We start from the raw sequence: 16,420 nt of genomic DNA, 5'->3' as shown, positions 1-16,420 counted from the left end.
TTAGTTAAAATAAGGCACCTTATACCTCATGTTTTCAGTGTATTCTTCTATGTATCATATCATTCTATCTTCCCAACAGCTTTGAGAATTGGGGAGAACATTGTTACCCCAAGGTCACACAAGTATTAGAAGAAAGATTAATATTAACACTCCAAACTTTCAGACTTGTGTTTGTGGCCTTTTACAATGTTCTGAATGTATGTGTCTCTCCAAATTTCATATACTGAAATCCTAACCCCTAAGGTGATGGTATTTGGAGGTGGAGGCTTTGAGAGGTAATTAGGACATCTGGGTGAAGCCCTCATGAATTGGATTAGTGCCCCTTCAGAAGAGGCCTGCGGGAGTCTGTTAGTCCTTTTTGCCCTTCTGCCATGTGTGGACACAGCAAGAAGGTGCCATCTACAAAGCAGAGGGCCCTCACCAGACACCAAATCTGTTGGCACCTTGATCTTGGACTTCACAGCCTCTATAATTGTAAGAAATAAATTTCTGTTGTTTATAAATTACCTAGTGTAAAGCATTTTGTTATAGCCACCAGAATGCACTGATAACACCTGCTAGTTACTCTACAGCCATTTCTTGTGAAAATAATGGCTGCACTTGGACAAATATATGGTATCCAGACTAATGAAGATATGATAGCTTCTAGTTCCTTGAATACAAATGGAATAGATTTGAATTTCCCAAGTAGTAATCTAATAGTTCATTCATTGACACTGTAATATAAATTAGAATCTCATAGGTAAATAAAACATTACTTACCCTCAAAAATTCAAATCTAATTAAATCTGGGTAACATTAACTGTTACCTGGATGTAATACAAAAGATTAGAGTTCTGTTTGCAAATTTCAATATTTGCCTATATGAGAATAGCAGCACCATTCCTCCATTATAGAAACCTGCTGTGTGGAAAGTGAGAAGACATAATTTTTAAAAAACACAGGAGCTGAGACAGGATTTACCTGCAGCCACTGCTTCTCAAGTTGCCAGTAATGACTTTTTTTAATGTATAATCAAGCTGCAAAAGACAATGAAGAAGATAAAGAAGACAAAGAGATAAAAGTATAAAGCTACATGTGCCTCCGAAAGAGTGGGCACCTTAGTTTATGTTAAGAGAAGTATGTTAAGATGCGCTAATATTTTTTAAGGAAAAATACTTTTATTTAGAAACCTAAGACACAGCACTTAAACCTTTTATCACCACACCTCCGTCTCCTCCCCATCCCTCCAGAATTATAAAGTATCTCCTTTCAGCCCTTCCTATCCTAACGTCAGCTTCTTTAATCTCAGAATGCCTACAGACTTCTGAGACATTATCTTAGTAATCCTCTTAAGAGAGAGGATTCATGAGCCAGATATCTTCCTAAAATCCACAGGTTTTGCAAGTCAGCGAGGTGGAAGGAGAATTCCTTTGTACATCTGTAGCATCTGTCTACATTGAGGCTTCCAAATACTTTCCCGAATTATCTAATTATCGCTTTCAACATCCCTTGGAGAGAAGCAGGCAGGGGTCAGGAGGTGATAATACCGATTCTGTTTCTTAAAGGGGTAGAGCAAATGATTTGTACCACAATAAGTTGGCTTATCCTGAAGCGATAACCTCTAAAAACGTCTGTTCTGTTGTAAAAAGAAGCCCTTTAGTGTCTTAAAATAGCATTCTTCTCTGGAATTAAAAGCAGAGGAGGGTGGAACAGCTTCACAAATACCTCTAAGTAAATGCAGTTCTATCTGAATCACGTCTCTCCTTGGCAGGTTACAACCACCTTCACTGTATATCTCAGGGTGAGTTCTTTGGAACACCAGTCTTATGAGAACCCCATGAGGAAACCATGGTCAAATAGTTTTGGGAAACACTACCAATGTCATCCTCTCTTTCATTGAGTCTGACCACGTGTTAGCATGATGGAACCCTTGTGAGGGTACCTAATTTAACTTTGATAGGTGCAATCTATGACTTATGTAACCACCGTTTGCCCCTGAAAATAATATTTTGTGGAAAACATTTAAGAGACATCCACTAGCAGGGTGTGCTTGGCATGCACCTGTGGTCCCAGCTACTCGGGAGGCTGAGGCAGGAGGATGGCCTGGGCCCAGGAGGTTGAGGCTGCAGTGTGTGGTGTTTGTGCCATTGCTCTCCAGTCTGGGCAACAGAGTGAGACCCAGTCTCTAAAAAAAAAAAAAAAAAAAATTTTTAAAGGTTAAAAAAAAAAAAGAAAGAAAGAAAGAAAAAGAAACATCAGCCCAGACATTTTTTCTTCAAATTTTATGTAGAAAGCCAAACTTCTGGAAAATACAGATTATGGCATGATAAAATTAACTAATTATCAGGCATGTACTTTTCTTGACACATGGTTCTGTTTTTCTGCCTTACATATTGTACTTTATCATCATAGTGTGTCTGTGTGGTAAATAATATTGTTATTCCCATTTGACAGAGGAGGAAACTGAGGCTCAGAGAGGACCCTGTAAATATTGGCATGGCAATAGGCTGTCCTCAGCCCCATCCATCTGCCCACCTGTATATACTTGTCCTTGGTAAATGCAATGTTTCATGGCTTTAAGTACCATCTTTAAGCTGATGATCCAAATTGCCATCTCTAGCCATAACCAATTGATCTTCTGACTCTCATTGAACCTACGGCCCTTTCCATCACTTTATTATTTCTCAGTTGTTTTTTCCGTTATTCAAAATGTAAAATGTTGGAATGCCCAAGCCACTGAGGAAAAGGTTCATTGCTCTTTGATACTAACCTAGCCATGGCCCTCATGAGCCGCAACACTGTGCCTAACTATACTGCTGCTAAACTCAGAAAATTGAGACAGTCCAAATTTTCTGCCTAAAAGTTTCCTTTGTCACCTACCCCATGACCCTCATATTTTAAAAATACTTTTTTCAGGCTAGCAGATGGCTTGCTGTCTTAGTCTGCTCAGGCTGCTATAACAAAATGCCATGAACTGGGTGGCTTATAAAAAACAGAAATTTATTTGTCACATGTCTGGAGGCTGGGAAGTCTAAGATTAAGACTTCAGCAGATTTGATGTCTGGTGAGGACCTGCATGGTGTTTTATAGATGATGGCACCTTCGCACTGTGTCCTCACAGGAGACAAGGGTGCGCTCTCTGGATCCTTTGTTGTTGTTGTTTTTTAATAAGGGCACTCATCCTATTCTTGAGGGTAGAGCCTAAGCACCTCCCAAAGGACCTACCTCCTAATTCCACCACATCTGTGATTAGCTTTCAACTTACGAATTCTTGGAGGACGCAGGTTTTCAGACTATAGCACATGTATTAAACATCAAATTGTTAATTGTTACTTTGTAAGTCATCTAAGTTATATGATAGATATATGTTGTGTAAGGTATATACTCTCAGTATGAGACTAATACAAAGGTTTTTTATCATTTCTAATCAAAAACAACTGCAAAGTACTCCTTTGTAAACCGTTCTCATTAGGTTTTGTAAAATTCTGAAAAATAGCTCTTGATCCCTAGGCTGGGAACTTCTGTAACCAGGGGTCCTCGTTCCCAGAGCTCCCAAGATGGCGGCAAGCCTCTCGTTCGCTGACTTGGGGTCTTGGCCTCACGGATTCCAAGGAATGGAATCTTGGGCCATGTGGTGAGTGTTATAGCTCTATTAGAAGCCGTGGATCACAGAAGAGAACGGTGGAACCCAGCTACTAGTGTTTAGCACAGTTAGGATGAACCCGGGCACTTTGCCGTGCAGGAACAATGGCAAGCCTTTAGCAGGTCGGGAACAGCAATGGGCACCTCACTGCATCAGGAGCACAGCGGACACACTGCAGGATCCCGAGGGATGGAAGTCAGCGGCGGGTCTGCAATGGCAGCAAACAGCAGTGGTGGATGGTGAGCGGAAGCTCAGCTGGAGCCATAACAAACACGTACCAGAGGAGTGTGCAGTTGCAAGATTTAATAGAGTGAAAACAGAGCTGCTATACAACGGGAGGGGACCCAAAGAGGGTAGCCTGTTGCCAGCTGGAATGCCTGAATTTATATTCAGGTGATAGATGATTGGCTATTTCTTTACCTCCTGTTTTTGCCTAATTAGCATTTTAAGCTCTCTTCACTACCTGATTGGTTGGGTGTGAGCTAAGTTGCAAGCCCAGTGTTTAAAGGTGGTTGCGGTCACCTTCCCAGCTCTGCTTAGGGATTCTTAGTCAGCAGAGGAAATCCAGCCAGTCCTGCCTCTCACTTCCACACTAAAGGGTTTCTTTTATGGCACTTCTGTTTTTCTAAGGGTATGATAGGATCTCTGTTTAAGGGCTTCCAAGATGTGAGGTTGTTGGGACAGACTGTCATGTAGTTCTCCACCTGATTATGTGGCCAGGTGTTGTTTCCAAAGTAATTACAAGTCAGTGTTTTCCACAGTTTTGGTCACAGACCCCGTGATTTCTGCATGGAAGCTATCTTCAACATCCAAACCTGACCTAAATAACAGAAACTACTAGGCTATATTAACTAACCTATGTTCTGTAATAATTAACACCCTCCAAAAAAAAAAAAAAAAGTCGAGCAAACGTGAAGTTTTTCCATTATGATGAAATATCTCCCTAGAACACTAATATTCTTTCAGGGCATTCGTGTTTCTTTGATTTAACTTAACCCAGTGAGCCAGATTTTTCCCAAAGGGTGAATTAAAAAGGTCCGTTAACTCTTTCAGTACCTGGCTTCTCAGCCAGGCCATTAGTATTGTTTCGCCTTAGGCTTTACATTTTTTAAAAGTCAGCTGTCACTTCCAAAGCAATCCAGAATAGCACACTCAACAGATCCCTGGAGCTTTGCAAATGTTAATGCCCTCCATCAGCAGCGACCTTGCCAGGGGGAAGTGATTTAGGCACTAGGGAGAAAAGGGCCCACTATCTTTATCACACCGGTTTACACCATCAGCTTCAGAAATTGTGTGAGAGAAGAAGAATCAATAGTGTGTTAAGACCAATCTCGAGGAATGCCAAGACAAAGTACCGGCGCTCTGCAAAATGCTGAGTTGAAGGAGAACTTTTGAATACAACAAAAGAAAAATTAGCTGTAGTGGTAAAACAAAATGAATTGTGTCTCAAGACAGAATTTGTCATTGTGAATGGCACTCAAGAGCTCTCTGAGTACTTCAGTGGAATCACATAATATGCATGATGAAAAATGCTTATTTTAGAGTTAAACAACGCAGAATGAAATAACAAAACTGGAACGAATGCATTGCAAATATACTACATGCAAGTTAAGATCAGCTCATGTAAATAACCCCAAAAAGTTTACTGAAGGAAAAGTATCTAGAAGAATCATCTGCTATGGAGAAATGGAAGAAATAGAATAAAGTTAAACTTCATCAAAGTTTCCTGAAAATGTTACTGCATTTCCTGTAATTCTAGTAAAGGTATTATCTCTTGATAACCAGCACAGAATGTAAAGCTTCTAAAAACAGCAAAGGAAGATGAATTCCACACCACCCTGAGTGAAATCACTGTGGAAAAGAACCGGCAGCTCAGTCCCTAAGATCATTACAATAAAATGTTTGATTTCCCATAGCAATCTTAATTGTGACATGAACAGCTGTCAACAACAAAATTAGAGGAAGCTGTCATTACATGGATTTCATCCACATTTGCTTGTCCTGTTTCTATACCACTGCTAAAGAGAGTGTTTTTAAAGAATTCTTCCTGTGGAGATTTTCATAACTCAAAGGGGAGTCACTGAAATTATTTGGCTTTATATTCTATACAATGAAATATATTTGTCATGATAACAGGAATCCCAAACGGATGTTTATAGAATGCCAAATTCAAGTATGTAAAAGTGAGACACAATTCACTTAATCCTGAAGTCATTCTGTGGAGTAACTATTGCAATCCTTTTTTTTAGTACAGTTGATTCTCTTTATTGTAGTTATGTTCTATAAAGTCACTGCAAACATTGACTTAGCAAATACTGAACCGTTGCGGCAATGAGAAATACAGAGTTAGGCTCCTGCAAGCCACTGGCCACAACAGTTTCATCAATCAATCAATACGTAAACTTGTGTTATGTGTGTTTCTGTGAAAAGACACCTTATTTAATGTATAGATGATTCATTAACATTGAACTCATTGCACTATAACTCAGACTTGAAGGAAGTTTATCTAACATACATATTTTTGCCCTGAGACACATTACACATCTTGTGGTTAGGAACGCTTGACAGTACTTCAGCCCGATGCTTCGGGACCATTTTAAACGTTGAAATCAACAAGAAAAAGCACAGAAATGTGAAAAACATTGTACTAAGTAGACCACAAAGAGAACGCTTGTTTCCAATCTGAGAGCTGAAATAAGGAGAGTGTCTTCTCCAACCTCAACTAGGAACATGACTCAAATTTTTTGGCACTGTGTCTCTATGTCCATGAGAGTACTGTGAGTATTAACTTTGGGGTGACAAATAAATTTTAGTGTGTAAGCAAATTTGCAAATATGGATCTACCAATAATAAGGATTGACTGTGTATGCTGAAACTATGAGTCAGGGAATACAGTTGGTCACTCTCTGTCTGGGTAATTCTTTCTGTCATATTAGTGGTTATACTTGTTTACATTTCAAAATTAGAGTGTATTGGAGGTAAAAGTTTCATGAGAAATGTGGACACCATTGCATTGCACATTTCTGCCTCGTGAATTTAGGAGAAAACTCACTGTATAACTTTCTTTACTTTTCAATGGTTCTTCCAGGTCTTTCAGGGATGTGGTCAGCCCAAACCTGCTCCAGCTCTCAGATCTGCCCGCTCAGCTCCTGAAAATTTTAATACACGTTTCAGGCCCTACAATCCTGAGGAAAGACCGACAACCGCTGCAGGCACGAGCTTGGACCGGCTGGTGAGTATTCTCAAACTGATAACCATGGCGGATGCTTTGTTTTACCAAGGTCATTCTTTGAAACTCCTAGGAGATTCTGAAAAAGTTTGTTATAAGAGTCATCTCATTCTTATATCTGCTTCTGTTCTTAATTTGAATATTGAAAAGTAATGGGATCTTTCTTTTGGGTCATGTATTGGATTATTTAAGAAATCTATTAATCCATTAAGAAACTATTAACGCATGTGTGCAGTGACCAAATTTTCAACTTCTTATTTCTCATGAAATATTAATTTGAAAACTAAGTTGCCAGTTCTTCCAGAGATATAATTGCAATAGCAGATTTCTTACTCATCTGCTTCAGTTCTTTTCTGAAAATGGTTATTTATTCAATTATGATATAATGCAATTTTATTATGACTTCTTATTTGCAAAGTTTTCTGTTTGAAAGACCTTGCCCAGAAACCCCAAATCAATGTTACTATCTTTTTTTTTTTCTTTTTTATGTGTCTTTAAAAAGTTGAAATCCTTAGAATTAGTCACTCTTTGAGCCGTTTTTTTAAGATGTGTGTCAGGGGACTCAGTGATATCCATCATCAAAGCAGTTTATAATACTCGGAAAATGCAACCATAAACATAGTAAATACAATTTTTAAATGTGTTTTAAAGGCCACATTTTGCTATAAAAAATAAAAGCTCATAATTTTAAGGAAATACTGCCTGATTATTTTTAATTCAATTTCTTCCATTTATAGTACTATAAACACTTTATATACCTGCAATTGTTAGTGCTGTTAATGTTGCTTTGCCAATTATCTTGATGTAAAATTAACAGATAAAATCCTTAATGTCATAAAGCACTTGAACCACATCTGACTGTGTCATATAAACTCAGATCTCAAAGACTGCCAGTTATGAAAATACTTTTATTAGTCACTGTTATAAATTATTTTATGATTTTAGTTAATATCCTTCTATAGTGTAGAACTCATAAGATTAAATTTGTTGAATTTGGCCTCAAAGTAAGTACTTCTCAGCATTTCTCTCTATAAAAATCAAATGTGCTTACAAACTAAAGGCCTATCCATGAAGTATCAAAATAAATTTTGTTATAAATTTATTGCCATTTGTTAGCAAATAAAGCCTTCTCTCTAGTGTAGATATTTGTAGTTGCTGCAACCTTCTACTTTACCTTGCTTATATCTATTCTTTTTTTTTCCCTTGAGACAGGGCCTCACTCTGTTGCCCAGGCTGGAGTGCAGTGGCATGATCATGGCTCACTGCAAACTTGACCTGCTGGGCTCAAGTGGTCCTCCAACCTTAGCCTCCTGAGTAGCTGAGATGACAGGCATACGCCACCATGCCCAGCTTTTAATTTTTTTGTAGAGGCATAGTTTTGCCATGTTGTCCAGGCTGGTCTCGAACTCTTGATCTCAAGCAATCCACCTGCCTCTGCCTCCCAAAGTGCTGGGATTACAGGCGTGAGCCAACACGCCTAGCGGCTTACATCTATTCTCTGTTGCAGTTTCAGGAAAAGTTTAAAAATAGTCACCATTTTTCTTTTAAACAACCAATTAAATTCCACCAAATAACTAGTCAAAGTGCTTTAAAAAAAGGGATGGTTTTCATTAGCTTATGTTGTTTAAATTTTACTTTACAAATTGCATTGTATATCAAGATCTTTCTAACCAGAGGACAAATGGTGAGTATGGGTTTGCTCCCTTTTTTCCCATTTTCTTTGGCTCTAATTTAGTTATTGGGACAATTCAGTCTTTTCTGAATTTTTGTAAAATCAAATTTAAGAACAGGAGTACAATGTGAGATGAATAAGTTCTAAAGATCCAAGGTACAACATTGTGGCTGCAGCTAACAATAGTGTATTGTTCACTTAAAAAAAACTCTGTTAAGAGGGTAGATGTCATGTTGAGTGTCCTTACCACAATAAAATAAAATAAGAAGTTTTAAAAGAACTGGGGTACATTACACACTTAGTTAGAATTGCACTGAATTTGAACAATGTAATGATATGTATGGCAACTAATTAATTTTTTCCCTTTGAAACAGAGAAGCAGTTTTCCCTCATCCCCAGGAGAAATAAACACACACCCTTAAACAGGGGAAGTAGAGCAAGAAAAATATGTTTCTAAAGACAATATTTTTGCAGCATAGCATAAACTAAATAAAGCTTCAACACTTGGAGAATTTTCTCTGGTGTTTAAAATCTGATGGACATGAAAATTGAGATTTGAACCTTTTATAAAGGAACTTTGTTGGTAATGTTCAAAATGCTCTAGATATAAGGGTCTTGAGAGTATAGACAAGTAGCAAACAGAATGAAAATATTCTACCTTTTGCACCCCTTAAAAATATATTTTATCAACCTTTTTCTGAAAATGATTGGTAATGGTTAAACGTACGATCACAAGTAAAAGCCAAGGACCAGACTCCGTGCCTAAGTATTTAAATCAATAAGCCAATTTTATTCTACAACATTCTCAGACAGCATGTAGCATTTACTTCCTCAAAGGTGTGGCTTCAGGCTCTGTAAGTGAAAATTGCAGGGGTTTTTTTTTTATTAAATTAAATTCTGATCCCTTCCCAAATGGTAAGAATCAGTGACGTGTAATGCACAGTCAGCCATAAGCCCACTTTGCTCAGCTCCTGAGAACAAGGCGCTGTTTCCACATCAAACGGAGCTATACCAGGGTTATTCTTGAGAGACACGAGTTAGGTCCAAAGCTAATAACAGAGTCTCGCGCCATTGGCTCCCCTGAGGCCTTCTTCCTTTGGGGGTTCCAATATAGCTCTGAACAGTGGAAAGTCGGGGCAGTTATCCTTGGCAGACCGCAGTACAACAGTCAAACATGCTCATCTTCAAGAAGGATGCACTGCGAAACTATCCAGATGGGTCTGTCATCCATTACAGCCTATTTAGGCTGTTTATAAACAAGGCTCATATTACCTACTCCTGTTTCAATTTTTCCCAGAAAAGATGTTTCCTGAATATTTATAAGAAGCATGTGTCTGAGAAAAGGAGGATAATTGGAAAAGATTTCCCTTCATTTCTTGAAGTGTTTCAGCAGAAAAATGCTTCAAAGGACAATATCAAAACACTACTCCAGTCACCCCACCCGTTTTGCCAAAATGAAAATAACTATAAAGCACTTGGAGAGTTACTTCTTAGTGCCATTTAAATTAGTACCTGTGGTAATAACTTTGGGATCTGTTGGTAAATGTTCTTATGTCAGTTATTCTAAAGCTATTTTTTAATGTGAACTGGTAATTATGGGGTTTGTTGTAAAAATAAAACTAACAACCCCAAACTGAGTAAACTGCTGCTAAACCTTATATAAAATAATTGAAAACAAAACTCTCTCTTAAAAAATGCACCAGTTCCATCATTTAACATCTTATTATATTTATAAGGAACTTATAAATTCTTTTGTATCACTAGGGAACATTTCCATTTGCTCCTCTGAAGTTATATAGGCATAAGAAGCAGTTGAGGTAGTCAGAAGCTTTCAGACATGCTACCCTAAAGTGGTTTTTGTTATCCAAGAATGAGTGAATGTGTTTTTATAAATTCAGCTGCTGACAGAAAGCCAACTCATCTGAGACTATCGCAGTCCCTACCGCCAACAGCCATGATTTGTTGAGGATACTAATGTTATCAGCTGCGGTAATTCAGTTAACAGAGTCATCCTACCATCATGTTGCTTTCTTGTCACCAACAAACTCCCCTTAGAAGCCCCTCTGTCCCAGCTAACTATTAATGACTTTCAATCAAACAGACCAGAGATTATTGTTTGCACTCAGGAAGAGACTGGGCATGTTCCTTTATTCTTAAATGTATACTCTCCAAATTCTCTTACATAATTTGATGTGAAACTATAATTTTTTAAAAGGCGGTTCCAATTCACTGGAAATGTCAAGTATAAAAATAAATCAGCACAAAATAGCTCGATTTTTAAGATCTGAGCATCAAAAGGTATTTCAAATTAGCCTCTGTAAAAGGCAATTAGTTGTACAGCTCAGAAAATTAGAGCACAACATGTTCTACAGCTCACAGACGCACTTGGACAGGGAGTGTCAGTTACTTTATTCCAGCTAATTCATTAGAGTGAAAATGGACTGTGCATGGTGTATCTTAGACAAATATGTTTTATAAAAGTAAGTTAAGAAAAAATAAAAGCCAGGTTTGGAAGTTAACAAGTTGGTGATGATTTAGACCCGTAAATCTCCAGTAAGTATTCAACACTGTACTGTGGATGTGGATTTCTCAAATATCCTACTGGTCATTCTGAGGGAATTTGGGACGGGGGTGGGTGGAATGCCAACCTACAAAGCTAAACTTTGTGCCTGTGCTGTGCTATTATGTATAGAATAATCTCTTTTTCTTTTTCCTTTAAATTTGTTTTCCTCTTGCTTCCCAGAGGACTGTGTGGCGGACTATGCAGCATAGTGTAAGCATTGGTCTTCTTCTTCCTCTCATCCCCGTTTGTCTTTGTACAGTCATTCCAGAGGGTCCCTGAGAAACTCCCCCACCACTGTCCCTTTCCAAATTATCTGGAGTGGATTGAATACTGCACTTGGCCAACTTGTTTAGTCATTTCCTCTCTGCTTGCAATTTATGGTTAACAACCATTTTCATATTCTTCTCCAATGGCCAAGTTTTCAATCTAATCTTGGTGGAAGATGAGCTCATCGAATGGCTGATTTAAATTCTGTCCCAATGTTCAGACAATGTGTAGTCTGCCTGGAAAACTAGCTCTTCCCTGTTAGAATATATTGGCCTTTTTCTTGTGCTGATAAGAACATACCAACATCAGCCCTCATGCATAAGGTGCTAAGGTTTCCATTAGCTGAGACATAGAAAATTTAAGGGATTAAAAAATAGGTTGTTTGCTTTTCATTTTCTATTTGAATTTCCTGATATCTTTCTGAGTATTCAGACCTTTTGGAGAGGGAGCATTGGATATTTTTTACTTGAAAGCTTACCCCCACTATGGGACTGAGGACAAGAACACTCAGGTTATCTTACTTGACTATATTAACCAAAATAGTCAGTTATCTAATCTGGTTTCCGCAATACCACTGCATGCTAATAACACTTTTTATTTTTTTGAAATGGAATCTTGCTCCCTCCACCTCCTGGGTTCAAGTGATTCTCCTGCCTTGGCCTCCCGAGTAGCTGGGATTACAGGTGCACACCACCACACCCAGATAATTTTTGTATTCTTAGTAGAGACGGCGTTTCACCATGTTTGCCAGGCTGGTGTCAAACTCCTGGTCTCAGGTGATCCATCCACCTGGGCCTCCCAAAGTGCTGGGATTACAGGTGAGAGCCACTGTGCCCAGCCCTGAGAACACTTCTTAAAGACATACACCCTACATGGTATCATGGACTGAGGAAGGAAGGTGACTCTCACCTGAGGGGTACGTATTTATTTGTGCAGCACACCTGTGACATCATAGTGCTGTTTGTCTGGCCTTAAATCCAGGCAGTGATAACACGATGTCTAAAATCCCTTCTTTGAAATCATGTTTTTAAAAAGAAATTGTCCCCTGAGTAGTATCCCCATTCATTATTCCTGAGGCCATATGCCCATATCCATATGCCTGGAGACCAGGGCAATTTGAGTGAAGTAAGAAAATTAGGAGGTAAATCTGGAACAGGAACACTGCAGAAAGGAAGATCTTGAGAAGGGGACAGGGAAGACAAATAGCTCAAGGTCTCCTGACACTAAGAGGGAAATGGGAGGGGAAAACATCATGGGTGGGACAAGTCAGGGTTCTGTTTAATTGGCCCCATTGATAAATAGAGTGGCTTCAGTTAAGTCAGTAGTATCTGTCCTTTCCAACACATTCTCTTGGGAGTTCCAGGTTTTCCTGTAGCTGGTCCAGTTCGGTTTCCTTATCTAATGGTTATCATGACCCTTGTAGCGTTCCCCAAGAGTTATCACTTCCTTGAACATACTGGAATGAATACATATCATAACATCCCTGTGTCTGCTAGACTTTCCTACTTGTCCCTATAACCTTATCTAGGCCAAGACAAACAAACAACACAAAAACCAGATGTCTATTTTATATATGAGTCTTCCAAAAATACACTGTAACTTTTGAAATTCATCGGTAGGTCATTGGTGACAAACATGTTGTTAATGTTATTACATATATATATTTAAGTACTTACAAAAGATCATCAAGATATGCAACTTTTTTAATTGTTCTGAAACAAAATGGACAAAGCAACTAACATTCTGGCATCATTTCCTGCCTTGATGGTTAGTATGAGTTTCAGTAAAGTGCTGGTGATAAAAATGTTCTTCCATGCCTCTTTGGGGCCATTTTGGTGCAATTTAGAAACTCTTGGTTATAAGGAATCAGGAAACTGTCTGTTGTTCATTTTAAATTGCCATGGCATTTCATTGTCACCTCAAAGGATTCTGCACCCAGCTAAATCCACTAGTTTGCATTTCAAAAGGATGTCAGGCTGTGCTTAAGAAACTGCTTTATTATCTAGACCTTCAGCCACTGTGTTTAGGTGAAACTGATATTTCCCAGCTTCCACCCCAACACAGACACACACAGAGACACGCACATGCACACAGACACACACACACACACACACACACACACATACACTCACCCTCAGTCTTCGCTTGGCGTGAACAAAAAAACTAAAACCTCAATAACAACAGTAAGCCAGATTCTCCACTTTAATTAGTTTTCTAAAGATAAATGGGTCAAGGCCAGATTGGCTTTCAGCCTCCACTGCAGCTGAATAAATTATGTCCCATTCACCCCAGCAAACAAATGGCTACTGCTTCATCCACTTCAGGTTGTGAACGGCCCGGTCTTGCCTGAACCTGCTTTATCTATTTGCTGTGAAACCCCACTGAGACACCCCAGTTTCATTTTCAATGAACCCTTGGTAATAACAGCAGCAAAATGCAATGAGCTTTCAAAGCAGGGAGAAAATAAAAAAACGTTAAAACCAAACCACCCAACTTATTCTGTCTCGGTTTCTGCTCTTCTCCGGGTAGCATCACCAGCATGTGGTAGCAGGGAGAGCCGCCTGTCACAGGCTTCTTTCCATTTAGGAGGCTGTGGTTGATAAGCCCAAGTGGGGAACATCATAAGACACACATATAAAATGATGGTTTATCTCCAGGATATTCTGCTTATTCCACGGACTGGAAGGATGCACGAATCTAATTCAATGGTATGCACTGTTGGAAACCTGGATGGAACTCCTGCCCTTATGTGGATTTTTTCAGCTCATGCCCAATGGGCAGTGAACTATTTTTGCATCCCCAGGAAGCTATTCTTTTGGGCATGTGGAGGAATAGTGAAAATAGAAGGCACATAGACCTCTCTTTCAGTCCAGGCAAAGTTGTGTTTAATTGCACAGGGCTGTATACCCTGGGGAGAAGGAAGAGTACACTCACTCTAGCTACGTAACTCCCTGGGAGATACTAAAGCCCAGTCCACATCACTGCTTTAAGACATGTTCAGAGAATCATATGGATTCTGACAACGAAATAATGTTACGCCACATGTTTTGGAAGGGGAACAATTTTGCACAACTTATATTAAGTGTGAGTTATATTAAATCATGTTGGGGGCAATTTATTAACAAAACCCTTTTCAACTCTGGATTAAAGTCTCCTTTATCCTCAGAAACACTTAAGCAAGAGCTTTGGTGACCTCTGTATCATAGAAAATGAAATGTTACACTTTCAGAACCAAAATAGGGCTATTACAGATTTTGTATCTATTTTATGACATGTTGATATGCTTATTTTCTGCTTCAGGCTTTAAAATTTAAGAATTCCTAGACTTCACCTAAACCCAAATTGATGCATTCTGTAGGTATCAATCTATCAATAAATGTATTGATTGAGTTCTTCTCTGTTGCATAGCACTTAGTAAAACTAGCTGCTATGTACAATCTACATTATAGCATGTTGTTAGTGCTGGCATCATCAAAAGGCAAGTGACTAGAAAAGACGTTACTTTCCAAGTCAGTTAGACACGCTATGTCTTCTCCCAAGAACAGTACATATTATAGAGGCTCATGGAATATTAATACTAGGATACAATAAATAGGAGTTTGATTTTGCAACCTCAGACTGACTATACCAAAAAAGAATGTGTAGAAGGTATATTAACAAACAAATAATCATTGGCCAAATATGCAAATTGAAAACATTAAACATCTGTAGCATCCTTAACATAGGCCATGTCTAATAGCTCATTTCCCCTTCTTAAGCCAGAGCTTTCTGCCCAAATCTTGAACAAATTAAACAGAAGCTTTGCTGTCAGTTGTGAACTAGTCAGATGCAAAAGTCCATCTGCACACTCATTCACAGTAACTGTCCTTTATTCTGCTATGTAATTGGTGTTTTGGTGGATTGATTATGGAAGTCTGGATAGACAAGCCACACTAAACTGCTCAAACCATACCTTTAAAAATATTTGTTCATGAGACTCGTCAGTTGACATAGATCTTTTATTAAATTATTGAATAGATTAAAGAAACTTTTCCTTGTCATGGAAAATCTGTAACAATATTTTCTCTTAGCATCTGAGATATTTGCACCACAACTCCCAAATGTGATGTTCATGCTTATGAGAGATAGAGCCAAAGAAATGGGATATTTCATGAATACCAGTTTTGATGTATTTGCTGTATGATCAGTCAGCTTCTAACAGACTCTGGGGCCTATGGAATACATTTTAAAGCACTGGGAATTTGGCTATTCCCATAACATACTCGGACACTCTTTACTGCTAGCAATAAACCTCAGGCATAAACACTGTAGAGAAAAAAACAGATGAAAAGGAACCTGTCTGAGTAAAAATTGACTTCCCTTCATAACTGTTAAAGGTAGAAAGCTATCTGCAATACACAATAATTTTATTGCTAAGTTCATTCACAGTCATTATCGTCAAAGGCTCTGACTTCATGGGTATTTTCTTATACCCATAACATTGACTGAGCTATCGAAAAATAAAAAGTCAGGTTGATAGTAAATGAATGAACCACCACCAGCAGCAGCTCCATTATATTGCTGGCTAACACATAATTTGTGGGAAGTTGGTTTGTGTAAGATCTGTAGAAGCTTTTCCAATGCTGTATTAATCCAGATGGGCCAGGCCAGGCAAAGCCACACCTATAAACAGTCCCCAAAATAGCTCACAACAACACAAGTTTATTTCTTTTGCCCAGTGTTCATTCTGCGTTGGCTGTGAGTCAGCTACATGTGGTCATCACCCTTACTCCAGCACCCGGTGACAGAGCAGCCATTATCTGGAGGTTCACCTGTCACAGTGGCAGGGGAAATGGAGAATGTGGCAAAGGTGGCTGTTCATGTCTCTACCTGGAAGGGTCACATCATACTGATCACATCTCATTGGCCAAAGCAAGTCACATGATCAAGCCATCAGGAAGTCAAGGACATATGTTCCTATGTGCCTCACATAGAGAAAAGGACATGTTAGTGAACAGTAACATTATCGACTACAAACACTATGATGAAGGCAAGATTTTTAAACTGGTAAAAATCCATGTCATT

General features: G+C 38.7%; 1 protein-coding gene across 2 annotated transcripts in view; it reads left to right on the top strand.

Moving 5' to 3' along the window:
- LOC105551239 (glypican-6) overlaps positions 1-16,420 on the top strand; it is a 1,217,642-nt gene that overhangs the window by 1,140,235 nt on the left and 60,987 nt on the right. Inside the window, exon 6 of one of the 2 annotated variants that reach the window (XM_011996405.1) lies at positions 6,714-6,857. In XM_011996405.1, coding sequence (XP_011851795.1) covers positions 6,714-6,857 — 144 coding nt within the window. Of the gene's footprint in view, positions 1-6,713; positions 7,768-16,420 lie in introns of those variants that run through there. The other variant, XM_011996404.1, reaches the window with a different exon arrangement.

This window comes from Mandrillus leucophaeus, unplaced genomic scaffold, assembly GCF_000951045.1.
Source record: "Mandrillus leucophaeus isolate KB7577 unplaced genomic scaffold, Mleu.le_1.0 Scaffold511, whole genome shotgun sequence".
NCBI lineage: Eukaryota > Metazoa > Chordata > Mammalia > Primates > Cercopithecidae > Mandrillus > Mandrillus leucophaeus.
Note: the sequence above shows the minus strand (reverse complement) of the source record. Positions and strands in the feature narration are given on the sequence as shown.